This window comes from Lithohypha guttulata (assembly GCF_036872675.1).
Source record: "Lithohypha guttulata strain CCFEE 5908 chromosome Unknown scaffold_5, whole genome shotgun sequence".
Lineage (NCBI taxonomy): Eukaryota > Fungi > Ascomycota > Eurotiomycetes > Chaetothyriales > Trichomeriaceae > Lithohypha > Lithohypha guttulata.
The window spans coordinates 1904083-1931277 of NW_027042754.1; the positions used below are offsets into that span (position 1 = coordinate 1904083).

General features: G+C 48.8%; 11 protein-coding genes across 11 annotated transcripts; 4 read left to right on the forward strand and 7 right to left on the reverse strand.

The window, feature by feature from the left end:
- Positions 1-2108: 2108 nt before the first annotated feature.
- On the forward strand, positions 2109-2632 carry RHO3 (Rho GTPase; the record flags this gene model as incomplete). The annotated part of the gene is made up of 3 exons (XM_064901480.1): positions 2109-2207; positions 2260-2467; positions 2517-2632. The coding sequence occupies 3 exons, from the start codon at positions 2109-2111 to the stop codon at positions 2630-2632; spliced, it is 423 nt and encodes a 140-aa protein (XP_064752556.1).
- Positions 2633-4551: 1919 nt separating this feature from the next.
- Positions 4552-5741, forward strand: LTR64_007158 (uncharacterized protein; the record flags this gene model as incomplete). Its single annotated transcript, XM_064901481.1, has 2 exons — positions 4552-5209; positions 5257-5741. The coding sequence occupies 2 exons, from the start codon at positions 4552-4554 to the stop codon at positions 5739-5741; spliced, it is 1143 nt and encodes a 380-aa protein (XP_064752557.1).
- Positions 5742-6599: 858 nt separating this feature from the next.
- RSM22 (37S ribosomal protein S22) lies at positions 6600-11125 on the forward strand (the record flags this gene model as incomplete). Its single annotated transcript, XM_064901482.1, has 2 exons — positions 6600-7626; positions 8130-11125. 2 exons carry the CDS (start codon positions 6600-6602, stop codon positions 11123-11125), a joined length of 4023 nt encoding a protein of 1340 aa, XP_064752558.1.
- A 454-nt stretch (positions 11126-11579) lies between these two features.
- LTR64_007160 (uncharacterized protein) lies at positions 11580-12234 on the reverse strand (the record flags this gene model as incomplete). Its single annotated transcript, XM_064901483.1, has 2 exons — positions 11580-12106; positions 12225-12234. The coding sequence occupies 2 exons, from the start codon at positions 12232-12234 to the stop codon at positions 11580-11582; spliced, it is 537 nt and encodes a 178-aa protein (XP_064752559.1).
- Positions 12235-12487: 253 nt separating this feature from the next.
- Positions 12488-13880, reverse strand: EPT1 (Phosphotransferase; the record flags this gene model as incomplete). Its single annotated transcript, XM_064901484.1, has 4 exons — positions 12488-13326; positions 13418-13622; positions 13681-13690; positions 13741-13880. The coding sequence occupies 4 exons, from the start codon at positions 13878-13880 to the stop codon at positions 12488-12490; spliced, it is 1194 nt and encodes a 397-aa protein (XP_064752560.1).
- A 579-nt stretch (positions 13881-14459) lies between these two features.
- Positions 14460-17353, reverse strand: LTR64_007162 (uncharacterized protein; the record flags this gene model as incomplete). The annotated part of the gene is made up of 2 exons (XM_064901485.1): positions 14460-16402; positions 16450-17353. The coding sequence occupies 2 exons, from the start codon at positions 17351-17353 to the stop codon at positions 14460-14462; spliced, it is 2847 nt and encodes a 948-aa protein (XP_064752561.1).
- Positions 17354-18081: 728 nt separating this feature from the next.
- Positions 18082-19649, reverse strand: LTR64_007163 (uncharacterized protein; the record flags this gene model as incomplete). Its single annotated transcript, XM_064901486.1, has 2 exons — positions 18082-19313; positions 19568-19649. 2 exons carry the CDS (start codon positions 19647-19649, stop codon positions 18082-18084), a joined length of 1314 nt encoding a protein of 437 aa, XP_064752562.1.
- Positions 19650-20201: 552 nt separating this feature from the next.
- Positions 20202-20695, reverse strand: LTR64_007164 (uncharacterized protein; the record flags this gene model as incomplete). The annotated part of the gene is made up of 2 exons (XM_064901487.1): positions 20202-20493; positions 20553-20695. The coding sequence occupies 2 exons, from the start codon at positions 20693-20695 to the stop codon at positions 20202-20204; spliced, it is 435 nt and encodes a 144-aa protein (XP_064752563.1).
- A 342-nt stretch (positions 20696-21037) lies between these two features.
- LTR64_007165 (uncharacterized protein) lies at positions 21038-22557 on the reverse strand (the record flags this gene model as incomplete). The annotated part of the gene is made up of 2 exons (XM_064901488.1): positions 21038-21213; positions 21294-22557. 2 exons carry the CDS (start codon positions 22555-22557, stop codon positions 21038-21040), a joined length of 1440 nt encoding a protein of 479 aa, XP_064752564.1.
- A 607-nt stretch (positions 22558-23164) lies between these two features.
- Positions 23165-24473, forward strand: LTR64_007166 (uncharacterized protein; the record flags this gene model as incomplete). The annotated part of the gene is given in 2 exon segments (XM_064901489.1): positions 23165-23224; positions 23244-24473. The coding sequence occupies 2 exon segments, from the start codon at positions 23165-23167 to the stop codon at positions 24471-24473; spliced, it is 1290 nt and encodes a 429-aa protein (XP_064752565.1).
- Positions 24474-24633: 160 nt separating this feature from the next.
- On the reverse strand, positions 24634-26733 carry UTP25 (rRNA-binding ribosome biosynthesis protein utp25; the record flags this gene model as incomplete). The annotated part of the gene is made up of 2 exons (XM_064901490.1): positions 24634-25181; positions 25266-26733. The coding sequence occupies 2 exons, from the start codon at positions 26731-26733 to the stop codon at positions 24634-24636; spliced, it is 2016 nt and encodes a 671-aa protein (XP_064752566.1).
- Between the last annotated feature and the right edge of the window lie 462 nt (positions 26734-27195).

The following is a 27195-nucleotide window of genomic DNA, read 5'->3' on the forward strand; positions in this document are numbered from 1 at the left end:
ATATCACCTGCCTTACTCTGCCCGATCATAACTGACATGACATTGTATAGGTATGAACCAAGCTCCTCTTAGCTCAGCTACACGTCGATCCTCCTATGATGAAGTCTTGAACGAACGGGCGGACAGACTGCGCATGCAGTTGAGGCGGTTTCTTAAAAGCAGGACGTACAAATCCTGTGAGATCGTGGAAACTGTTGTGCTTGTTGAGATTTCGTCAGCTGATCTTGTTATCTTACACATATTTTCAGGCGTTAAAGAGTTGAGCAACGTTTTACTAACAGACATTGGCAGGTAAATACACATTTTCTCTCCGACCCTGCTACTCTCTGCATCCTCAAATGATGAACATTATTCACACTGTTTGAACCGAGTTTCGTACTTGGGCATGAACGTCTTACACTGAAAATTCTGATTTAATGAGGTAAGTCACCAGATTGCCAGGCACCTCGATCAATATGCTAACAAACTCGTAGCCTGAAAAGATGCTCTTACACATTCCAGCCAAGTTTGCAGTCACTGTAGACGTGTGCTAACAACATCTTGACCAGGTCATCGTCGATTCGTGCGTGTCTGAGCTTATTTTGCTTGTCTGGTAAGTCCATGTTTTCCTTCATCACAACTACAACCACCTGATGAACAAACCTTTTTCGCTGTGTTCTTACCGAACAAATCATGTAGATACATATATCATCTTGGAGACCTGACCCATCTGCATATTCCTACTTCTTGGTCTAGCTCTGCTTAGCAACACACGCTAACTTTGGCCTTCAGAATTACACAATTCCGATTCCTATCAGCTGTGCGCTTGCTCTTCAACCGGTTCTCTCCAATGGCGTTGTTTTCCTGTATCAGGGTTCAGTAGAGCCGAGTGACAGAAGGTGATAAAGTTTCATGGATCTATCTGTGAGATTTTGTGTGTCTCAGTAGACCTAGCCAAAAGTGTGCAGCACTACTCCTTCAGAGCAGTCTGAAACTCCGACTTTGAATAAATTGCATGCACACTAGACATGATATTGCATCTGGCTTCCTGAAATTCTTGTTTGCTACACACATTGTGACATATCTTCATCAAGAAGCCCGCTTGCCGCAGACCGAAGTCCCGAAGCAGCCAAAGCACAGCCTACCTCGCTGGCATGCTTTAAAGGATGTGCAGTCAGTCCAGCCTTTGCTGTGGTCCTCGGCTTTCACTAACTGATTGAACACACTGCAACGAGGCAGAAATCCTTTCTTGCAAAATGAAGCTACCTTGGAATCCATACAGGCAAATATATGTATTTGCAAAGAGGTCTTTATCTTCCCTTCGCGACTCCATGCCCGGCGAGCTCTCAGAATATTTTCCATATGATAGACATTTCAGCTCTCACAGCTGCAGTGATTGACTAGTGGCGCAACCCGAGACTAGGATGCAGCGGCTTAGCAAAGCGCTGCATGTTCAGTGGTTCAAAGAGGATCGCATGGTCGCATGTGGCTCCTCGTGAAGCGTTGTTTGGCTTAAATTTCCCCATATCAATTCATCTAGACCAACAGACAACGGTCCTTTCCATTGAGCCCGGAGCCAAAGCAGATCCGTTTATCTCATCATTCGATCTTACGTCTACAACGCCTTGGACTTATTGGCATTCTTGTCCTGTTGCTACGGATCACCGCAACATTGAAACAGCCTGCGCATAATTAACGAGCTCTATTATTGTCGCCCGATATTCGATTAGCTCGTTGCCATTACCTTCGACTACCTACGTGCTTCCTGCAGGCGCATACAAAGCACGATATTGGTTCACATACCATCGATTCCTCGGCCGACGGCTGATCCGAAGCGAAGATGCCTCTCTGCGGTGTGGGAGGCAAGCACGTTCAACGAAAGTTGGTCCTGCTCGGAGATGGTGCATGTGGTATGACCTGGTCCATGCAGATGCTCGGAGTTCACGAGCCATGCTGATAAGAGCTCTACAGGCAAGACTAGTCTTCTTAATGTCTTCACAAGGTGAGCTGCGCATACAATATCACTTCAACGTCAATACCAACACAAATCCAGAGGTTTCTTCCCTACAGTCTACGAGCCGACCGTCTTCGAGAACTATGTACACGATATTTTCGTCGACAATATACAAATGGAGTTGTCGCTATGGGATACAGCCGGACAAGAAGAGTTCGATCGGTTGAGGTCGTTATCCTACGACGATACACAGGCTATAATGCTATGCTTTAGCGTACGTATCCTCCTCGCTCTGCGATAGAGTCAGAATATTCACGGAATGGCAGGTTGATAATAGAGGATCACTGGAGAACGTATCGACAAAATGGCTGGCAGAGATCAATGAGCACTGTCCAGGCGTAAAGATCGTGTTATGCGCCTTGAAGTGTGATCTGCGGGAAGAGCACGAGAAAGACGACGCCAATGCACCGGATCTAATTCAATACAACGAGGGCCTCGAAGCTGCGAAGAGAATTGGGGCGCTGCGATATCTTGGTGCGTGGTCTATCAAAACTTTTCCGGTTCAACCACTAACATAGCTCAGAATGCTCGGCAATGAGGAACAGAGGCGTCAACGAAGCATTTACAGAAGCTGCCCGAGTTGCTTTGACCGTTAAGCCTGCAAAGGTGAAAGAGAGCAGCAAATGTGTTGTTATGTGATCGATGCGCAACTATTCCCTCACGTCCTGTGTCCTCCGGCACACAGCGTCATCCATTATCAGGCAGAGATACATTTTTATCGTGGTTATCTTTGACCTACATTCCAGCTACTTTTCTATTCATTCATGCGATACAAGCTGCAAAGGCAGTCGACATTGGTGGCTTTAGTGTTGCTCTACGTTGAAGTTTTGATTTTTGTGTTTAGCGATTTTCTGTACTGTTTGTATGTGGAGAAGAGCAAGGAGAACAAAAAGATCTTGTCGTGCTCGGAAACAGTCGTCCACGTTCTGAACAGTTAGTGGTGAAATCTGGGAGAAGAAACACCTAGTCAGGCGTTCGTACTTTGTTGGAAATACATCAGTCGAGCAAAAGGCTCATATCGCCATCTGCGCATATGTTGGGATGTTTGCAACTTCGATGAGAACTTGGTCAACCATTGTAGAAGTACAAAAATGCCTCAGACAGCTGGAAAATAAATATCATCATAGCACACCATTGACTAAATCCCCTGTTCGTCCCCTGCCATCCGGGTCGACACCTGCTACATCTTGGCCCTGCTCATATTCGTCTACAACCTTCCAATCCCTGACACCACCTTTGAAGTCTGACAATCGTCCTGTTCGCACTGGTACAAGCACGACACGCACATCGTTGCCCTCAATGTATCCGCACGCATTCTCATTCGGCTGCTGTACAGCACCATTTCCTGTTCCAAAATACCCAGCTTCTGTACTCAGTTGTCCTTCAAATGTGTTGTTGGCGAGATGTGCCTCTTTACACCACTTCTCTTCTTCACTCTCAGGTTCTAGAAAGCGTGCCTCTCCTGAGATTGTCGTTGATATCGAAGATAGAGCAGACGTATTGAGATTTAGAAGTAGACTCGCTAGACTACTTCTTGTTGCAGCAGCTGGTGGACTACCACTCCTTGCATCACCACCACCCACGTTTGGTGCCGTCGGTGGTCTATGCGAGCTCCAGTCGTGTACCAACAGGCTCACTCTCGGATTATGCCTTAGATTCTGAGTCTTGAGGGACTGTGTGTTTGTGGTCATTAGGATGATTGGTTGGGGTGTACTATTGTTCCAGCTGTAGGATGGTAAGAATGTGTAATTCATGAGCGAGACATGAGGCGTTGGAGGGTCAGAGGCAGAACTTGGCCGGGCTATCGTGGCAAGATGAAGGTAACGAGCATGGCGCAAGCATTGTGATACTTCTGGGGGTAGTGTTGTGCCAATTAGCTGGTTCGTCGAAGTGAGGGAAGGTTCGTAGTTGAGTGGGGGATGTTGAGACATGATTACGACGGCTATTGTGGGATGTATGTTCGGCTGTGTTACACAGTCTACGACGATGACAGCTAGGTAGGTAGGGGCTGCGAAGATGTCTTGCTCTCTGCTTGCTCCAAGTGTCGTATGTCAATATCGATATCAGCGCCGCTAACTTAGGCTAACGTGGATTGACCAGACCCGCCTAAACTACGGGCGTTCATGAAGACTAATTCAATCACTAATTAACTACTAGCTTACCCCGACAATCACGAGATTATGACACTGGTGGCTTGGGTAGCTGAAGCTCCTCCCTTGACTGACCCCAGACTTTTACCTGCTGCAGCTCTTTGATCCCTGCACTCCAAGAGCACGTTCTTCACCAATCACTGACCTATAATCCTTACTCATCCATCGTTTACCTGCAGGAACTTGGCGAAACACGATCAGCTACCATTGCCGACACCTCCACCTGGTCATTGCTGCTGTCCTTCTCTACACGAAAGCTCGGATACAAATCCCCTTGGTTGACTGGAAGAGAGAGTCCGTGTAAACATTCACGTGGAGGAATCTTGTGTCCAAGCGGCAATCATTCTCGGGCACATCTTTGCTTCTACATTACCCCTCTTACATACCGTTGTATAAATGGCAGCAATCATGCTGAGAAGCAAGTTGCTTCGCCCCTCCTCCAACAGCTCCATACGAGCCTTCACTTCTTCTACAATATGTAGAGAAGGTCCCCATCGGTCGCCAGGCTTAGGTGACATCACTCCAGATGGCACCGCAGCCTTCGAGGCGAAGCAAAAACAATTCAGAGAAGATATGGCTGCTGCAAAGCGAAAGAAAGAACAAGCTGAAAGTCAGTTGCGCGAGAGCTTTCATTCTGACTCTGATGCTACCCCTTCTTCATACAATGCCCAACATATGTCTAGCGAAACGGTTTTAGATAGTCCGCATGGCTCACCTGCAGCTGCCAATCCCTTGGGACTAGGATCACTAAGAATTCATGCAACAGGAGATCAACGTCAAGCCGAACAAGACACTACCACCAAGCGAGGTGGGAAGTTATCGAGCCTAATCTACGGTACCCCCGAAGGACAGCAGCTGGACCAAGATATGGAGCGATCTTTCTCGCAATTGCTCGCACGAGGCAAATACGTACATTCGATCGTCTCTCACGACGTCAAGCCGGATAAAGTGGATGAGTACGTAAAGACAGTAGGAGACTGGTATCCGAAGGTAGCAGCCAATCCAGAGAACAAGGTTCACTTGGTTGGAAGTTGGAGGACTGAGATTGGTGATTGCGATACATTTGGTAATTGGATTAATGGCGGGTGAACATCATAACTAACAGTCCTGCAGTACATATATGGGAGTATCAGCGATATACCGGCTACCATCAATCATTACACACTATACAACATCACCCCGAATTTGCAGAGTTTGACCGCAAACTAAAAACATTGATCAACTCCAAGAAGTCGTCGTTGATGCAAGAATTCTCTTTCTGGCCCACGACACCACCCCGAAGACTGGGCGGTGTTTTCGAGCTCAGATCATACACGCTACATCCTGGTAACCTCTTGGAGTGGGAGACACATTGGCGAAAGGGTCTAAAAGCCAGACGCGAAGTCATGGAGGGTGTCGGAGCCTGGTTCGTGCAGATAGGAGACCTCAACGTGGTTCACCACCTGTGGCAGTTCGCAAATCTGGAGGAAAGAAGGTTGAGGAGGGAACAATCCTGGGGTGTGGAAGGCTGGGCCGACACTGTTCATAAGACTGTGCCGCTGATCCAAACGATGAAGAGCAGGATCATGGTACCAATGCCTTGGAGTCCGGTTCAATGAGCGACTGAGGAGCATCTTCGACAAGACGGCCGTAGTTTCAATCTTGCAAACTATCTGAGGCGTCGGCACGCACTCGTGTGAAAAAGGAAGCGGGATGCCACGGGAGTCACTAACTCGAAAGAAGTGCCACTGGGCGATCAAGATCAGAATGAGTCTGGTCAAGTGGTAGCGGTAATGACTACTAAGTTCGTGCAGCACGTTCAAGCAAAGGCAGTTCCCAAAGTTGACAACCCTGGCAAGGCAAGTCACGCAGGAGAAGCCATCTGAAAGGCACAAACCAACGAGACGACAATACTGGTGACGGGAAATCAATCATGTTGTACTTATTTAAGTACTGGATAGGCACTTCTTTCACACAGGACTAAAGAACTACATTACTACCTGTTGTCCGGTTTGACTTTACTCCATGATTCATTCTGCCTTTTAATCTCAGTCAACTTTAGTTCGTCTGTATCTGTAACTGTCGAGACTTCCTCCAAAGTCGTGGACAAATGACAATGATGGTATTGGTGGCCCCTCTCTGGCAGGAACGTACTCGGTAATTAGCAACACAGATTTCGGCGTTTTTATTCAGTGGGGATTTTTGTACACCGAAGCATGTGACAGTGACATGACACGTCATGGGCATTTATACACGAGGCTGTTACTACCCGAACGGCGGGCAGAGGTTGCCGACGTGTTGTTCGTCGAGAGCGAGCGTATCTAGAAGCTAGAGGTCTGATATAGCATCAAGGTTGTTACGACGATACATTGTGGATCTTTTTCTTGATTTTCGTCTCGATCAGAATTACTCGAAAGAACCCGACCGGTATCATCACTAGCGATACTGATCGCCTTCTTATCGAAGCATTGACCATCATGACCATAGACCGTACGGCACTCACGCCCTCTACAGCGCCAACAACTGGCCCCCTGAAGCCACTCACAGCCAAAGAGCTTCATGCTCATCCCGCCTACTCTACTAACGACTGGTCGTCTCGCATTCCGCCGACCTCGAAGGGCCATGCGTCCATCAATGTTAGATCCGAGCGACCTGGTGGTCTCTTCAAGATGTACTACGAGCTACACGGTCAAGGTCCCATCAAACTAGTATGGATCATGGGCCTTGGTGCTTATCGCACAGCATGGAAGCGACAGAGTAAGTACTTTGGCCACGATAGAGGGGACAAGTACACGTGTCTGGTCTTCGATAACCGCGGAGTCGGTCTGAGCGAGAAGCCATGGAGCCGGTACACGACACGGGAAATGGCGGCGGATCTCGTCGAATTACTTGAGCATCTGGGCTGGCTCGAGAAGGAGTATGTCGAAAAAGTGATGAATGGTCTATACATGAATCGTGGCGCAGCAGAGAACATCATGGGGCGACGTCAGGAGAAACGGCATCTTAATGTTATTGGCGTAAGTATGGGCGGTATGATCGCGCAAGAGGTAGCGATGCTGATACCGGAACGAATACAAAGTCTGTTCCTCGTCAGCACTGCATCCAGGATAGTGAGGACAGTGCCTTTTGTGGAGAACCTGCGGCAGCGCATTAATATGTTCGTTCCCAAGGACATTGACGTGCAATTAGAGGAGATAGCACATCGCTTGTTTAGCAAAGATTTCCTTCAGCAGCCGGACAAGGAGAACGACGACCCTAAGCTCAATTTCCCGACTAATCGAGACCGTTTCGCTGCCAGCGAACTGGAAAAACGGCAGGATAAAGATGGCTTCACGAAGAAGGGTTTCGTGCTGCAGGCAATTGCAGCTGGCTGGCATCACAAGAGTGCCAGTCAGCTCAAGGAGATTGTTCAAAAGGTTGGAGCCGACAGGATCTGCGTCATGCATGGAAGTCTGGATAACATGATCACGTTTAGACACTTTGAAATATTCAAGGAGGAAATGGGTGAGAATAGTGGTGTGGATTTCCAGAGTTGGGAGGGCACTGGCCATGTCCTGGCCTGGGAAAATCAGAAAGAGTTCAATGAAGCTGTGGAAGCTATAGTTGCAAGGACAAGAGCTTGAAAACAGAACCGATGCACAATTTTGGAGCATGGGCCGTGTATCCATGTAGTTAGACACAAGCTCTTGGGCCTGCTTTTGTACCTTCTTGAAAGCAACACACTCCAGCACGATCTAGACATTAATAAATGTTTGACAGCTTGATGCATCGGCTTATTTACCTGGTATATATTCAAGATGATATGATTGGTCAGAGAAAGCGCGTCGCGCGAAGGGTACGACATGACTCGTTCTAAGTATATGATCATGCGAGCATGAATCATGTGGATACTGGTTGTAAGAATAATTTTTGGAAAGAGTAGATCGGCACTGTCTGCATCAGAGTGAGGTGGTTGTCGAGCATGTCAACGACTCGGAATTTGCGAGGATTAGCTAGGACAAGTATAGCTTCTAACAAGCCCTGTACCATTCGACACATTCCCTTCTCGGTCCCAAATTCGCTTGCTGCTCATCCGCCACGATGTGCTACCCATGCCTACCGTCGTCCCTATACTGTCGACAACCAGAAGCAGGCATCTGTTGAGCAGACTGGCAACGAAGAAACTCCTGCGGACGATGTCGATGTGGTACTAGAAGATGAGCTCTTGGCTATCCAGGATGCTGCTATAGCTGAACTTGAGGCTAAGCTGGGCAAGACACTACAGGAAGCCATCGAGCAGGACCAGTTTGCGCAACGACTTCTGGCATTACAAGGGTCTGTGTACGATGCCACCGCACAGGAAGAGCCGGATGTCGATCCTGCGGAAGTCCCTTTGGTTATGCTCAGACTGCGCGGCGCAAGCGATGCAGAGGTAGCACGAGAAGCCAGGACTATCTATGGAGATTACCTAAGAAGTGATACATTGAGACCTGATGAGCTCAGTCACTACAAGCGCTTGTATGGCGACCCTCTGGTCCATCCTGACGAGGAGGAAGCATATGAGGAATACGAGGAAGAGGAGGAGGAGATTGACCAAGTGCCAGAGAATGTCCTTTTTGACCAGGCCGGGACAGAAGTGCCGTACCGCCTTGAGAGCGAAGAGGAAACACCTGCGGACATCGCAAACCAGGCGAAAGTGGGCAAGCCGTCACAGCGCGAAGACTCAAGTTCTACCTCCAGAGTCCAGAGACCGGTTGACGTGGCAAGAGCTGGTGAAGTCGCTCGAATACTCGAAGCTGACTTGGTCGACGAAGACGTGGATGACCTGGACGAGGAGTTCGAGGAATCCGAAGACAGCAGATCGCACCCTCTGACCGCCCTTGGCCGTTTTGCCACCTATCCAAAGACTACTTTCCTACCTAAAGAGACCTTTGTTCAGCCAGTGGAGAAAGTTCTGAAGGATTACTCGAACAAACACCTGAAAGAAGCATGCGAGCGAACATTTGGTGGGCCAGGTCTGCCAGACTCACCTTTGACTCCGCGTTCTGCTCGGGCGCGCCAGCAACTGCCCCTTCCAATAGAGGCGAGCGATAATGCTATGGGTCAGATGGAGGCCAATGCTTTTATAACCTCTATCATGCCACCCACATATGCCTCAATATCGGCAACTCTCGTGGAAACGAGAAAACGACTCGGGTCTTCGTGGTTGAATAAGGTCCTTGCGAAACCAGGAGGTCCCCGGGTGCTAGATGCTGGCTCTGGCGGCGTCGGTATAGTCGCATGGCGCGAGATTGTGCAGGCACATTGGCAGAGCCTACACACCTCGGATAAAGGTCAAATACCGAAGGCGCCGCAAACAAAATCTGTTGTCTTAACAGGCTCTGACAATCTACGACACCGTGCGGCTACGATGCTTGAGAATACTACTTTTGTTCCTCGTCTACCAGACGTTGTCCGCACACGTCAAGCACCAACTTTAGACGATGATCGACCTGCTCAGCAACGTAAGCAGTTTGATGTTATTATAGCTTCCCACTCTATCTTCCCTCTAAAAGAAGAATGGGAGCGCAAACAGCATATCCAGAACCTCTGGTCTTTACTAAGTGACGAGGGAGGAGTTCTGATACTGATTGAGAAAGGTATCCCCAGAGGGTTTGAAGCTATTGCAGCAGCCAGAGAGATGATTTTGGAGAGTTACCTGAAAGTTCCCGAGGGTCACAAAACATTCTATTCGTCTAACCTTGAGCAGCCGTCTGGAAATCAAGTCCACACAAAAGTATCGGGCATGATCGTGGCACCGTGCACCAACCACGATAGATGTCCTATGTATCGGACAGCTGGTCTTTCTCAAGGCCGAAAAGATATATGCAGTTTTCAGCAAAGATATATTCGGCCACCTTTCTTGCAACGTGTGCTCGGAGCCAAAGACCGCAATCACGACGATGTGGACTTCTCCTACATTTCGATCATGAAGGGCGAGGATCTTCGTGATCGAGCATTCACGACTTGGGAGCACGTCAGCGACCCAATGTCTGCCCCTGCTGCGCAGCCTTCTGACCTTCTTTCTGTGGCGGCATTCCAACAGGCAAGCGTTGCTCATATCCAGAAAGGCTTCGAGCACCACGATCCTACATGGTCCGACTCGCCAGCTCCACCTCCCACCCATATCCTTCCCCGTATACTTGGCCAGCCATTAAAACGATGTGGTCACATCACTATAGACCTTTGCACACCACAAGCAGAGATCCGTCGCTGGACAATTCCCAAATCCTTCTCTCGACAAGCCTACCGTGACGCCAGGAAGGCTCGATGGGGCGACCTTTGGGCACTCGGTGCCAAAACAAACATATCTCGGAACCTCAAGCTGGGCACGCCTGCGAAAGACATGGCGAAGGGCGAAGGTCTAAGAAGTACCATCGGCAAACCCAGAAGTAGCAAAGAGCGTCTAGAAATGCAAGCCGCAAAGGCACTCGAGGCAGAGGAAGAAGCCAGCCGCCAAGAAGAGCTCGAAGAAGAAGAGTTCATGAAAATGCTCGAAGAAGACAATCTTCTCGACGAAGCCGACGAAGACGACGACGACGTAATCGACATGGATACTCTTTTACCAAAGAAAGCTAGTAAATCCCAAACTCAGAAAAAGAAACCAGCATTCGGCCACGCCAAATTCGAGGGCGTCAATATCTTCCCTCCCAAATCCGCCACTGGCAGAGCGACTCCTGCATCTACATCAGCTGGCCGGACATCCTCCTCCTCCAAGCCACAGAACAAACAATCCGCACCACCACCATCATCTCGATCCTCTTCACAATCACAACACGAACCGCCACCAGACTACAACCGACGCCGCTACGGCTCCGTCGAGACCGACAATCTGTCAGAATGGGCTTCTGAGATCGAGTCGTCAGAGATGGATGACGAAGCGAGGAGGCATCTGGCTAAGACAGGGCGGAGAGCTAGTTCGAAGAATACGTTTAGGTTGAAGAGGGATCTGAGGAGGGTGAGGAGGGAGCAAGGAGATGTCTGACTCGATGTGTGAGTAATTAGCTGAATGGTTGGGATTCTGCTGGGGAGTAACCTCTTGTATTGATAGAAGCTGTAGTAGGAACTCAGCTCCATCTGGAATGCAAGTGTTGTATATCAGAATGGGTAAATCTAGAGCACATTTGTACCAAGAATCTAAGTAGAAGCACCTAACTCAGCACGCAAGAGATTGGAAAGGATACTTTGCTCATTAGAAAACATTTCGTTGTGATTAAGTACAGGTTGGTCAAAGCTGAAGAGCAGCCATTATCTGCGTTTGGCAGCCAAATTAAGTGCTCAAGATCAATCCAGACCATCGTCAGATCACGATGCTGTCGCCCATTTTCAAAGATCAAAGATCAAAGATCAAACACGTTTCACCGTCCCATAACCAAGCAACCAAACTGTCCACATTCGAAACGATAACTTGATCACAAAGGCTGCAACGCTTTTCACAGCTAATCCTTATCTGGGAATTGCCACAAGGCATCCGCCTCGGTTCTGAAGTTCTTGTAGACACATGGCCAACACAAAGTTTGTTGACCAAGTCGCTTGATCTTCTTGACTGCGTCGGAGTGCTCCCCTGCCTGTGCCTTGATCCAGAACACACACTTGTTCTTGGTCTCGGCCTCCTCACTACCCTTTTCCTTGCTGCTGGCTATGGGTGGTGTTGGTGGTCGAGGGATGTCATCGTCGCTATCCTTTTTTAGATCGGAGACACCATAGTATTTGGGATCGTAGTCGTTGTAGCCGTTCATGAGTTGTTTTAGTGTCTCAATACCACCGTATCGAGTGCCGTGAGACATGTCCATGAAGGGCTTCACAGTGCCAGTGACGACACGCATGGTTTGAAAGGTGATGGTATCGTCAGGCATAGGCGTGCCACAAGCATAGTGGTTGCCACCGCTGTGGTTATAGGTTTGGGACTGCTTCTTCTCCTCCCTGGCGGAATATGGTGGAGGAGGGAGGGGCGGGATGTCATGATCTGAGGACATATTATTAGTCATTTGCATAAACAGAGAGTAATGACAAGATGGAAAACGGACTGGAGGCTTTGTCCTTGCTTCGGCAGGGCAAAAGTTTAGTCAAAAGGTTGCGCTTACCTTGACCCATTGTGACTGAAATGAGTTCGTGAATTGGATTTGCAGATGACGTTGCTCGCTTGGTGAGTGTGGTGGTCCAGGTAGATGACAGTGGCTTGCAGATAACGTAGGGTCAATAGATTCAGCAGCTTATGTACCTTCTTATGACTCTTAAGCTGGTGGTTTGCAAAGGCTCGTGACAGATGGGACAACGATCCGATTGCTTTCCACGTTACAGAATCCGTATGGCCCTTTCTTTTGCCCTGAACAGCCACAATAACACCTTATTGTTGTTTTCTGTCGTGTTTCAGAGCATGCACATTCGGGTCCTGTTTGCCTTCCACATAAGGGTGCTTGATTGTCAAACACCATATGTCAAGGTAGTCACAGATTGTAGTAATGACATCGTGTACAAAACTGCCATAAACTCCGATTGCCAGTCCGAGCATCAGGAAGACGAACGCAACCTGATACACATTATCACCCAGCGTGGTCGTCAAACCAATCTTGGGTGCCAGACTGTCAGCGACTGCAATCGCCAGAGGTATGAGTAAGACGTTCTTGAATGGGAATTTATCCTTCACGAGATGTCTCACGATCATTTGACCCACGCTGTAAGCATTGACTATGCCTGCGAAGATGATGAATGGGACTAGATGATGGTTAAGAATGATTGGATTGAGGGCCAGATAGCTTGGAATCAGTATCCAGGTAATTGTAACAGGCGCCAAACCAAGAAGTGCTTGATAAGGATCCTCTCCACGGTCTCGACGTGCCTTGATCACGTTCATCGCGCTGGTCCAAGTATTGAAGAGCAAGACAAGTCCACCATATAGGATATACCATTCACCCCAAGATTGCTGATATAGACCTTGTGGGATCAACGCATTCTTTGGAACCCCGAGTGTGGGAAGCATTGGTTGCTGCCAGTAACTGGCGCCTCCTTTGAGCCAGGTAAAGGTGTATACCACGACCAGAGTGAGTACGCCTTCCACAGGGCCAGACACGACACCAAGGGTGAGTTGATGAGTGTGGTATTCGTCCCATGTCTGTATGTAGAAGGTGAAGACCGTGCCGAAGAGAACAAGGACTGTTTGCCAGCTCTGGCCTAGGTTCATAGCGCCTGCAAAGAGTAGAACTTCTAGGCTGGTATTGCATGCATCAACTCCTGCTTCTGATCAGTCACCACGCTTTTAGTGTTCTTATTGACGAACCATGATCGAACAGCTCGCCCAGGGGACCACTTTGCTTTGTTCTTCTCGCCTGTGTCCCATCCACAGCGTCAAAGGTCTGATACAGGAAGAGACCTATAGCCCAGCTGAGGTAAACCCATGGTGGGCAATCTTGGTCAAGGGTCGGATTGTAGTAAAGCAACGTCAGAAAGTTGATGATAACGAAGCTGAAGCCGCTGAGCGTAATCTGTGGTCGTGGTCAGAGTTGGTCAAAGTGTGTAGGCTCAGCAGAGGGAGGAGCGTACAGCGTTAGGTCTATCGTTCATGTCAGTCATATATGTGTGTACTGAGCTCGCTGCACTTACGCCATGGACATGGGGAAGAACTTGATCGCGACATTGGTGTAGAAAGGCTTCAATATATACTTTGAGACCAGGGAGTGGTCAACACTGGCATATTTGTATTCATGCAACTTTGACAGTTGCCTTTGCCGGATGTAAACCATTCTCAATACTTGCTGAAGATCTGTGTCGTTGGTCGCGTACTATAACGGTCTATGATCAAGAAGAGAGGAAGAAAGCAAGGACATGCCACAAGCCAGGGACGAGAAGCACAAGGTTGTACACGTGGGTTGCGACTTCTCGAAAAGTTGGATTCGATCAACAAAAACGTCATGCGGGAGAAAGATGTCATGCCTCAGGCTGCATAAGCAACGCGGGTGCGGCTCAATGGAATTTACACCATATGCTCTACAGACCTCTTCTTGAAGATGGTTGAACGACACACTACCCACTCATCACCAGCTCGGCTGCTTTCCAATACTGTATAATGATAAAGTTACACGCATTGATTTTCGCCGTCTCTCAGTATGCATGAGTGGTGACCGGGTGTGTAGAAGATATATTTGTGTCAATAGACATACCGATATCAGGGCTACCACGCTGTTGAGTATATACGACGTGCTATTTTCAAATCAATGGATGGTTATTTGATGTTGAGGTTGTCCCACGTCCACCCAGGTACAACCCTTATCCAGGGCTGGGTTCTTCACATCACAATTCATCCCGAAGGATTGGTGTGTGCATTACAAGGTAATGTTGAAGCTCTTGTATCCTTCAACCAGGCCGTCGCTCGCCTTAGTGATAGCAGCCCAAGTCGGCACATAGTGCTTGACTTCGTCGAAAGCCGGTATGACGCCTTTCTGGTTAACGTCGCTCCATAAACATACTGCCCTGCCGCTTAAACTCGTGCCATGTTGCTTGGCATCCCATGTCACATCGACCGTCCACGTTCGATTCCAGGTTCGGGACCACAATCTCAGCTCCTTGCTACCTTGTTCCGGCACTGATGGAAGTCTTTTGTCTTCTGGTGCCTGGCCCTTGACGTGGACATTCGAGACAGGTAGGTCAAATACAAGCTTGCAAGCTCGAGTGTTTTGTCCTCCTATGGAGAACCTTGCTGTTTTCAGAGATTTGGTCGAGTCAACGATTGATGTGTTGTAGTGAAGAAGACTCTTGTAAGGCGATCTTGAGTAGGTGTATCCATTAGATCCAGCTACCTGTGGCATTGGACCTGTCCAAGAGCACCTCCGTCTTGCCTCTACCGGCTCACAGCGAACATGCTGTCCTGCTGCACTGGGTATGTTGCTGATCGCTGTCCTTACGTAAGGAGCCAGCCCAAGGAGCGATACTGTATTGTTGCCATTGTCCAGGTCAACTTGCTGCTGAAAGTAGAGCTTGAGCTGATTCTGTGGCGAGAATGGAAACGCCAGTAAATTGTATGCAATCGTGCCTCCAAGTACGAGAAGCAGAAAAATTGGAATGTGCCAAGTGAAGCGGTGGATGATCGGCAACATTGGAGAGAATATGAAGATCGTGATGACAGCAATACCAAGGTAGACAAGGAAAACCGAGCTCCCGTCCTGGCCTGTCTGATGCAATGCCTCTGTGAGATAGAAACCCAGTTGGCCAAGCACGATCACGTTGACGGGCACCAGGACGATGAGCTGTAACAACCACATCCAATTCCACATCTTCGCACTCCACTCCTGCTCGTCATGTCTGGTCCATGCGCTGGACTTTTGAGGCGTGCTAGCAGGGTTGTCATCTTCCTCGTCATGAGGAAGTGTCTTGTAAGCTGAACGACCGCCAGAACGGAGCAGTGAAGACTGTTCTGTAGTTTCTTCCTCCTCGTCAGCAGTTTCTTCGTCCTCCGCTCTTCTCGATGAGCCTGGTCGGGACGGTTGCCGTGATTCGTCTGTGTAGCCCTCACTCTGCAGCTTGTCCCGACCGTACGTCTTCTTCTTTGGCAGTGAGAAAAGCTCAAGATAGCTCAACCATGTTGCCAAGAAAGCCGAAGCAGAGAAAATCAAGGTAAAGTAGCCACCCGAAAGATGGAATTGTTCTTCATGGATGAGAGCAACGATCAGGAATGCCCACCAGCCAAAGGATATCCAGCCAAAGCCATAAGTTCGAGTCAGAGCGGATGGGCGAATGTAATCTGCGAAGCGAGCAGTGAACCAGGCGATGAAGAGAAAAGCTGAGATCATCATTGCCCACACTGGCCAAGGGCTACTATGCACAATTTCCTCATTCTCTTTGAAGAGCAGATATGCTAACGCTATAGGCGCCGCACTCGAGAAGACAGCAATGAAGGGAAAGCGAAACAGTCCTCTCCAACCCTGTAGTTTGACGGGAGAGTCACCCTCAGTTGTGTGCACACTCGTACTATTTGCAAAGAGGTAAAGCTTGCCGGATTGCCGGAGGATGACCAGAGTGATGAGGAGGACTAATGGTCCAGCTACGAGTAGACTGACGGACAATGCAAAAAAGGTATGTGCCTGCATTAGCACGAATGCACTGCCGAGCACATCAAACCATAGAGATCGGTGTTCGCTTGTATTAGGAGATATGCCTGCTAGGGTAAGCTCTTTCGTAGTCGCAATCGCGGTAGATAGCATATGCCACAAGGCTTTCTTTCCGGTATGTCTCGAGTCATCGTTCGAGGTATGGTATTTGCTTCGAGGGCCTGCAGAGCATTAGTCCTTTCCAAACTCGAGATTTTGCATATCATACCGATGAAAGCAACGTCTAAGCCTCTGTAGCCGAACGCCTCGTTGAATACAACGTAGTCTGTCTGGCTACGAACCAGACCACTCTTGAAACCATCTCCGGAGACGACAGTGCCGAATGGATGTGGAGAGCTGGCGTAGGCCCTTGTCACCTCGTCGTCGGTACTTCGGAACAGAGCAGCTCGACCACCAGCTCCTGCGCCTTCCAAATTGAGGAAAGAATGGACAAATCTTGACAGCGGATGTTGACCAAATGCTCTGGCTCCGTTCAAGAAGTCCTCTTCCCCGTTGTTCAACAGGAGAACCAGGCCGTTTCGGGGCTCATTGCCTTTGGTAGTGAAGTATCGAATGAGCTGAAGAATTGAGACGACACCAACACCATCATCAGTAGAGCCATAGCCAGTAGACACGCTATCATAATGAGCATTCACAAGTACTCCATGGGCTTCGGAAGGAGATCCATCCTCTTCTTTCCACCATTCATTCTTATCGTCTCTTGCTCCTCTGATATAGGTTATGATATTGGTCCCTTCAAAATAGACACTGATTCCGGAGGTCAATGAGGTGACACTGGAGGTTGACGAGGTGAGGTTCGAGGTCTGGTCCTCGAAGACATGGGCGTCCGATGCCTTGGCGTTCTTCAAGATGTCCTTGACGCGCCTGAGCAACCAGTCGTGAACGAAGTCATTTCTGTGGGAATTGTAGGGATGGTATTCTGCAGTCAACAGCTGCAAATCCTGCCATGCTTCGGTAAGATTGATGCCGTGATAAGGTGTTGCAGATGATGGCACTTTAGGTAATTCGAGTTGTATCACGATTAGGACAGCAAGAAGTGCGATATAGAGTGATGTGGAGATAATGGTTACTGAAGCCGGGGAGAAAGCAAATGGATTCGAAAGACGAACCATCCTGGCTTGCAGCTATTACTGCTGAACTGTCGACGGTAGATGCATTTTCTGGACTTGCAAGTTCCAAGTTGACCTGATGCTGGCAGGCACGATACAGCTGCTAGCCCGTCCAAGCGAGTCGATTATGCTTGTCATCGTGCAGCACTGCATGCGGGACATCTCAGGCGCTAACTTAAAGTACGGATACTCGACGATGGAGCCTTCATGCCTGGAGATGTAAACAATTAGCACGTGCTGCTCATCTTCGTGTGATTTGCATGTATTACTATAGCTATATACTATGTCTCTCTCTCACCTACAATATACTTTCCAAAGTCTCTGGTCCTTACATTTCTCTGGAACATAACATCAAGCTCCTCATATGTGCGATTGCCTGTTTCCGGGACTCTCAAGAATGCCCACACCCAACATATTGCTGCTAATCCACCAAAGAAGAAACCGAGTTTGCCTCTCATATTTGCCTGGTCGGGATTGATCATGCTGCTGTATGTTAGATCAAGAGCTCCTGGATATTGCATGCACGCCGAGACGTGTTACTTCGCGAACTTACTAGGGAATAGCGACCGTCATCAAGATCCCGAGATTAGCTTGGGCGGCCGTAGCAACGCCGATCGTCTTTGCCCTGACTCGCGTTGCAGATACCTCGCAGAGGATCACAAAACAGATCGGCCCAAGAGAGCAGCCTGTTGACCATATCAGCCACTTCATCTTCTACTGGTGCTGCAGGACTACTGACCATATCCGAAGTTCCAGATCAACATGAGCACCGACTGTGCCCATTTAATGGCTGGTCTGCTCTCGTAGGTCGGAGCGCAGTCCAACACGCCGATGATCAGCTGCAAGAGCGCCAACATCCCAAGCCCTGTTAGGTAGATACTCCTTCGGCCGAAGTGGTTGAGCAACACCCATGAAAGACATGTCCCGACAAATCCGAGAGCTAAGAAACCCACTGACATTTTGAAAGAATCCTCGACCCTGAGCCCTGCGCGTTGGAAGAAAAGAGTTGCATATCCGATGAGGTAGATACCCGACAGCACCTGGATGCAGTAGACACCAATCGCTATTTCAGTACGTCTGAGATTTGTCTTCCTAAAGCAGTCCAGGTAAGATGACCCTGCTTCCATCTGCTGCTCTAGCCTGTCAGTCTCAATGATCATCGCTAGTGTGGGCTTGACATCGATGTTCTTTGAAGCGAGTCTCCTCAATGACTTCTCGGCCTCCTCGTGTCGCTCCTTACGCTGGAGCCACCATGGCGACTCGGGGGCGAAGACAAGCAGCGGAAGAATGATAGTAGGCCAGATCCACTGTGTGGCAAATGGAAGTGAATACGCCCAGTGATTGTCAAGTTTCGACGTTCCAGCGGTAACTCCATTGGCAATAAGTTGACCTGCAACGAAAGCAATGTTGGTAAAGCTTGTAAGTATACCTCGTAGGGCTATCGGGCAAACCTCGGAGGCATATACTGGGAAGATGGTCACATAACAGCCAAGAACCAGACCTCCCAGTAGTTCACCGACTAGCAGAACCGGCAAAGATCGTGCAAAGAACTGAATGAAGACAAAACAAGTCGTCAATAAGACGCAGAGTCCGAATGTCTTCTTCCGTCCAAGCCATTCCATTGGATACGCGGCTCCGAAGGCTCCAAATACCTGTCCAAGTGGTGATCCCATTGACAGGGCCGACTGGTAGGATGCTGGAACGATATATTCTCCATTGTAGAGGTAGCCAAAGTCCCGTCGAAAAGCTGGCGTAGCATACAGATTTCCAATCAGCTGCGGGTCAAAGGCTGCCATAATAACACCCAGAGAGAAGAACACCGCCCATGCTATTGCCGTAGGGTAGGCTTTGACAGCCTCGACAAAGGTTAAATTGTACTCTCTGATAGCCGCTTGCCTTGCGTCAGCATTAAGGCCGTCGATCGAGGCAGTATCAACAGCGAGCCTGTTCTTAAAGTCATCGTCTGTAGTTCCCATCGTCAGTAGTTCCCATCGTCAATGAGTAGATCGGGATCTGGGTGATGTGTTCAAGCAGATGCTTCCCGTGAACGGTTGCTAAGAGATCGAGCATATGCAGGGCGTCGCCATCAAATCAATGGGACAAGACTTCCAGCATATGAGGCCCTGTGTGTTCGTGGATGAGCGCCCATCTCTATCGGGGCCGTGTCGGGACAGATAAGTAGAGATACTGTAGTGGGATGATCGGGGTATGGCTCACCTTCATTCACTGTAAGATGTCTCGTGCTTGCGGCAGGGTTGTGCTGTGCAAGCAGAGGGCTTGTCTCCGAGACGTTAGACATGATAAACAATCTCCAAGCCCATACGCTGACAAAGCTCCACTTTGACGGTCGTGAGTATCATCTATTGTTGCAGTGGGTAAGGAAGATGCGTTAGTGTCACGTACCACCGTACACTTACACAGTTGACGTCTGGTGAAGTTAGTGTCGGGCTTGTCTATAGCCGGATCAAGAATATACCCGGCTAAGAAAGCTTTTGGTCTACTTTTTTACACGAGGTTTTCCCTGATGAAGCAAGTCCGCTGTCCAAACATGGCAGATTGGCAAGGTCAGTTTCTTTAGCCACCGGATGAGCATAGTAAAAAGGCTTCTTTAGCTTATGACACTAATTGAGTCACGCGTAATAAGGGATGGGTCACCATTATCCAAGTGTTGAGTTTGACCAGACTCTCTTTGAGGACAAAGAAGAACGGCTGGTTATTGCTATATCACTGGTCATGATCGTGAGAATGCGGCAGATTCGCATGCGTGGGATCAACCCATTTCACTGTTCCTGGATTTTCGACCGGAACGACGTCTGGCAAATTTACGGCTATCGCTTCACCTGTACCCGTATTAGTCTGATAGGGCCCGCATTAGATATTCTCGTTTTCCGCGAAAAAACGCACCGTCACTTCGCACAAGCACACACTCTAACTTCTCGTCTTCGCTTGCGTTGATCTCTTGGTGCGGTACGTAAGGTGGAACATAGATGAAGTCACCAGGTCCAGCTTCAGCAGTGAACTCCAGTGAGGCGCCCCAACGCATACGTGCCTTGCCCTTAACGATGTAGATTATACTCTCGAGGTGCCCATGATGGTGCGCACCGGTTTTCGCATTTGCATGTATATGCACTGTTCCGGCCCAGCTACATCGTGATCAGTACTGGTATAGCTTTGCAGCAAACGATAGTGGTGGTGAACACACAGTTTCTGTGCTCCTGTACGAGCGAATGTGATTGCTGCAGCACGATTCATGCCTGGCGTTTGAGCAGTATTAGTGTCCAGCTGATCACCTGGGACGACTTGAACACCAGTATGTTTCCAGGCGTCCTCCGGTGGATGGTCCATTGTTGGACGATCAGGTATGACTGGGTGCTGGTCAGATGCTGACATATCACCTATCCTAAGTGACTCAGTTGTTGGGGTTCGTATGTTGACTGTATATCGAGCTGCTTCAGGTTCGGCAGGTAGATCGACCAAATCGGTAAGATCAAGAGGAAGCTACTTGGTATCGAAAAGCGTGTGTTGTGAGTACTTTGCGACTATATTACAAGGCCGACGACCCGAAGTTCAGCGACGCTATATCTCAGGAAGCCCCTCTTGTACTCAGACGTTGGAGATGCAGTGGCATGCTTCACCTTTCTCCACCACCAGCACATCCGAAATTTACGTATACCCTAGTACCTTAGTTTAGTATTCACCAGATCTAACAATCTTTGCGATGATATTTTGCGTTTGTGCTTCGACGAGCTCTCGCTGTCTGAGCGTGTCGATCAAATCATACCACTCCTTTTGGTCATGTCCCCTCCAGAAATGTTCTCTGATTTTGTCTGATCTCAAACTCCAATCTCTGTATTTATCATTCACTATCATCACTCTTGTTAGTCAACCTGGCAGCGAACAATAATTGCAAGAGGCGGAGCCGAAAGGGTACCAAAGAACTTACGCTCACCATAAGCGAACATTCTTCTGTCTTGCTTTGTTTCGAGTTCCTTCGCAGCCTTGCCAACATCTTCCCGAACGTCTTCGTCATTTTCTACCAAACTGTTTTGCATGTGCCAAGAATATGGCAGCTTCGCAGGTAACACTTCCACCTTCTCAAGTTTCTGCAAAGTCCTTACGGTTCTGAATAATTCGCACCATTCTATGCCGTTGTTCGTGCGTCTGTCTGGAACTGCACAGCAATCTTGCATGGTTATCTCTCGCAGTGTACCACTGTGAGTCTGGAGGAAGTCGCACAGTTCTGGACCAAGGAAGCAATGATGCAATGTTAGCCGTTCGAGCTTTGGCATTGTACCTGGTTTCAGTGGCAAAGGAACGTGGCTCATGCCTTCGCAGCCCATCCAGCCATATTGGCTGCTCCGCAGTGTAAATTCAGTGCAGAATCGTAAGTTGGCGAACACCTTGTCCAACTTCGAGATCGCGTCGAGATAGCCGTCGCCCGTATTGCTTGCACAAACACCATCGTCCTGCCCCCAAACAGACATCTCGAACTCCTCAATTCCACCCAGAAAGCTTTGGAACTTCTCCGAAAAGTATGTCGTGACCAATTTGGGAAAGAAATGTCGCATCTTGAGAGTCTTGATTATGCCTGGTTTATTGCGCGATATAGCACCCCAAACGCTGGCTGTCAGAGCACGGAAGCTCTCCTTAGTCTCGAGATGCTCAACTTCATCGTCACTCTCAGGATTGATGAAAGATTCGGAAAGGTGATTAGCCCATTTGTCGTAGTCCCAGGCTTCGAAGGCAAAACCAACGTTCAGGCAATTTAGATTTGGAAAGCAAGAGCGCAAGTTAGCTAAGATTTCAAGCACTTCACTTGCGATTACTTCTCCTACTTGCTCGAAGCCATCTTCCTCGCTGCCGGGTGCTCGGCCGACAAAGAGTATCTCTCTAACGTGGATACGAAAGCGTGTCGCGGCTATTGCCTTGATACTGGTAGCGCTGGTGATTGTATTGGTGAGCCAGAGCTTCCGGTAGATGACTGGTGCAAGGACGGCACGAAAGTGAGTGCAAGTACAGCTGAGGTTTATCAGCGTTTTGAGCTCAGCTGGGACGAGATCTTCTGTGGATCTTCCTTGTTCGTCATGCTCTCTGGCATTGTAGATGCCTTCTTCGTGAAGTTCGGCGTTCCGCACCGTGGCGATTCCTGGAATCTTGGTGATACGTAGTATCAGTTCAAGGCTCAGAGAGAAGAGGCCCGTCGACATCTTCTACTGCTGAGCGATCACCGACGAACAAGTGTATGCTCGTCATAAGAAAGGGAAACAGGGCCCTTCCTGATGTTCAAGTTTGAAGTCAGGCCTTGGCATCGCAATATAGCTATGCCGTTGCCTCATCATGCACTACGTCTCATGCTCCTATGTCGACGCTGTCGCTCGTTGTCTGTAGATCGTGCATTCCGTTCGCAATATAGATGCTTTTAAGAAATAGGCTTGGTCATTCGCTACGATACTGGGGACCCAATTTTGGTGGCGTTGCATTGTTTGCTCGTCAGTTCAAAAGGAGACCTCAAGCACATAGGTTTGTGATGCGAGCAGGAGCATTAATAATGACAGTAGTCCAGGTGTTCGATAAGGGGGACCACCTTGTACCACGCCGTGTTGCGGCAGTATTTAGTTGAAATGAGCGCCTTAATGGAGTCTCAAACGATCAATGCTTAGGTGATTAACCCTTTGCCTAGCTGTTCCCACGGCTGGAAATTACAACATTACAGGAAATTACGTAGCACATCAAGCGTGTACGCAACCATGCGATTCTGCCCATCGCTGGAAATTCAATACTCAGTACCTCGCAAGTTATATCTCTCACTGTACTATGGGACACGGCGTGTGCGGCCGAGCGGCCCAACAGCTTCGCATAAGTCTCAAACAGACAGTACGTTCAACATGCACAGGTCGTCGTTACCACTCTTCACAGCCACCTACCCAAAGGATACCCAACTTTGCATTCGCTTTTGAGTGAGTTCGATGATCGGCCCAGTGAGCTCAGCTCACAGACACTCAGCATCGACGGCGTGCTCCTTCGCTCCTCCGATCCGATCCCCGGTGCTCCCGAAGCAATATCCTACCTCCAAACAAACGGGATACCCTCCATCTTTCTCACGAACGGTGGTGGTAAGACTGAGCTCAAACGCGCCAAAGACCTTAATATCAAGCTCTCGCTTCCAGAAAAATACCACATCCAAGAGTCTCAATTGGTACAGTCACATACTCCTCTTCGTGAACTGGCTACGACCCATGGTGACCCGTCATACAAGAAGAAATGTGTACTCGTGGTAGGAGGCGACGATGATAAGTGCCGCCGAGTTGCGGAGTCATACGGCTTTGAGAACGTGGTTACTCCAGGGGATATCTTAACAGCATATCCAGACGTCTGGCCATTCAGCTCTAATTTCAACTCGTACTACTCCTCCTTCGCACAACCACTTCCCAAACCAGTCAACATTGAATCCGCGGACGCAGAAAACGAGAGTCTAAAGATCGACGTTATCTTTGTCTTCAATGACCCACGAGACTGGGGCCTGGACGTCCAACTCGTGCTTGATATAATGTTATCTCACAAAGGTATAGTAGGTACCTATTCCCCGAAGAATGGAAAGAAGGACCTGCCGAACCACGGCTACCAAGCTGATGGCCAGCCAGTCATCTACTTTAGCAACCCCGACTTACTCTGGGCCTCAGCCTACCCACTCTCTCGCTTGGGTCAAGGCGGCTATCGCGAGGCACTGTGCGGCGTCTGGCGCGCAATCACCAAGTCAGCAAGTGGAACAGAGATCCCACTCAAGTACGAAATTCTGGGGAAGCCACACAAATTGACTTACGAATATGCTGAGAAACAGCTGATAAGGTTCCGTGAGGGCGCCTATGGCAAGGATATCGGCCAGGAAGTCCCTTTGAACAAAGTATACATGATTGGTGATAACCCTGAAAGCGACATAATGGGAGCGAATAACTATGAGAGTCAGGTGGGAGCACAGTGGATGAGTCTTTTGACCAGGACAGGTGTGTTTCGAGCAAGGCCGGGTGAGGAGCCTTCTATAAAGCCAACAAGTATTGTTGATGACGTGCGAGAAGGAGTGAGATGGGCGTTTAAAGATAGTGGATGGGACGGCAAAATCGACTGATCCTGGAAGATCCCGTCGCGTCTGCATTACCACCAATCAATATAACCTCTATTGAATTAGCGAGCATTTGGGCGACATCTTGTATTGTTCCCGTCAGCGGACACTATGTGTTGGAGTTAGGTATCAAACTCTTTCATCGAGGTATATATTGACTTATTGTTCACACAAAATCAAAAACATCGCCCTCACGCTCACTCACAAGCCTTTTAACCCGCTCAGTTCCGACAATACGTTCTAGCTTCATGAAGTCCCATTTAGAGAACAACGCTCTAAGAAATCCCTTACCCTGCTTCCCTTTTTGATTCTGTGCCCACTCCAGATCCGATTGTGCGTTCTCACCGAGTGCATCGACCATCTCAGTCCAGAAGATCGGATTCTCAGGTACACCGTAGAAGATCAGCCTTCTGACGCCCCTAAGCTTATATCTGAAGTAGTGGTGGGCTCTCTCCGAGTATAGCAAAACACTATGTCGTCCAGAAAGGAAGTGCGAGCGAGCACGAGCTACTTCGCCCTTGGTTGAGTACTCAGAGATGGTGCCGAAGGAAAGGGAGGTCGTCTCCGCCGCAGTGGAGAAGTGGTTTCTGAGGCGGACGAAGTCGAGATATGTCGGTACGAATATTATCGTACCCTTGTTGACAGCTTTATTTGATGAGCGTAGTAGGCTAGTGAGAATTGTCGAGAAGAAAAATTTGAAGCGGGCGTCCGAGTCTGTCTGAGGGGATGAGGATTCGAACCGAAGAAAGCTTTGAGTTATGGGGAACGGGATTGAGGGTGATACATTAAGCATCGTACCTGGATATGTGGGCGTATATTTGATTCGGCCAGCGACGTTGAGAAGATAGGTCGAAGCTAATGCGGATATTGAGGGAGTAATGTAGTCTGACAAGATGATCGTCTGGCGAAGATATTTGGCTTTGCCGTCAAGATACCAGTTTCGTGCTCGAGCAAAGTCACAGCCATGCGACTCCTTAGGTAATTGGTTGAGCTGAGAGAAGACATAGTCAACGTGCTGCCAATTTTGCATCTCCAAAGCATTGGCATGATCTACAATCACAATCTCGATTGAGGAAAGGAAATCCGCGTCGTGTCCTTTCTTACCGTCCTTCTTACCTCCACCAGTTGTGATCGTCCGCGTCAGGCCGAGGGGCGAGCCAAGAATTATATCTGAGTTGTAAAACCCTGAGAAGAATTTGATCGTCTTCCGGGTGAACTTAAGCCCTACTCGAAAATCTTCCTCGTGATTTCCACTGAACAGCTCGCGAAAGTCTTCAGGCTTGTTCTGGAAGGTGTCGTCCTCTGGTAGGGAGAATGTGTCCATGAATCGATTCCTGTTTTCTTGCTGATCTGGCTCACTCAGTTTGACTATAGTGTCAATAAATCGTACACACGCCTGCTTTGTCGGTATCAGCACCAGCACTTTCGGCCGTGTAAAGCCTTGGTCACGATACTCAGTATCAGCAGCTGTCTCTTGAGCCAGCCTGGCATTATTCTTGAGCACTTTATCTCGAGTCTTGAAGATATGATTCAGTGTATGTAGAGCTGATACATCCCTCAGGGCGCCAGAATTTTGCACAGATCTGCAGCCGTAGATGATATCTTGATAATTTAGACTCTCATGCAACACATCCAACTCTTCCAATTGTAAGGTATCCGTCAAGGCCTTCCCAACCTTGGCAAGCCGTTGCTTTAATTTCGTTCCTTTCGCTGTGGTCTCGCTGTTGGACGGGGCCGAGTCACAATTGTAAGAGGTGCGAATTTTGCGTACATGATTGCCTACTATAGTCCTGGACATTGTGCCTGTTCCGGATTGGTTTTCAATTGCTGCAGTCAGCTCAGCTTCTGCCACGCTTGCGTAATGTTTCTCGAAAGGATCTTGAAGAACGAACGTTTCGTCATCTGAATCCTCCTCATCAACTTCTAGTTCGTCTTCGACTTCTTCGGCCAGTGCTGCTGCTTCATTGGTGCCCACGATCGTCTCTTCTTTCGTCTGAGGGTCGCTCCCCATGCGCTGCCTTTGTGCACCAGAATCCACTCCAGTGACTCCATTTTCGAGTTTGCGTCTCTTCGCGGGTCTGTCCCTATCAATGTTCGAGGGTTTCAAAGCGCACAGCAGACTGGCATATGCATGTGCTGGTGGAGTGGCCTCGTCCTCCGAGGACGCTTGTTGATCTTCGATCGACGAAGCATTCTCCTCTAGATCGTCTTGATCGTCCGTTCCGTAGTCTGCCTCATCTCTAGAAATGTCAACATCGATTTCCATATCCTGAATAAAGAGAAACCCACCCTACATCCTGAGTACGGGAAGGGTTGAATGTCGAGGTTGGCTCGGCTGGTCCTCTCCTTTGGTGTGATCTTTTCTTTGATACACCAGCGGATCTACGCTGTTTGAAGTGAGATGCCATATGTTGAGCCGTCAAGCTACTCCAGGTGTGCTCAGAAGTGCTCCTCGCAGTGCAGAAGTTGTAACTTCGAAGAACAATAAATTTGTCCTATCTTATCAGTTTTACCGAAGGACGCCCGAAAGATGTTCATCAGAGAATCCGTCCTTGAGATATCAGGCATTTGTACACAGAGAACGTGACGTCACGTTTGATCAATGAATGCTGGCAAGGGACGGGTACTGCACCAGTGGACGCGATGGTATTTTCTCTCGAGCAACAATATAACTCGAGTTAATGTTCAAGCTCACCACCACACCATGTTAGCCACTTCTTGGCCAACC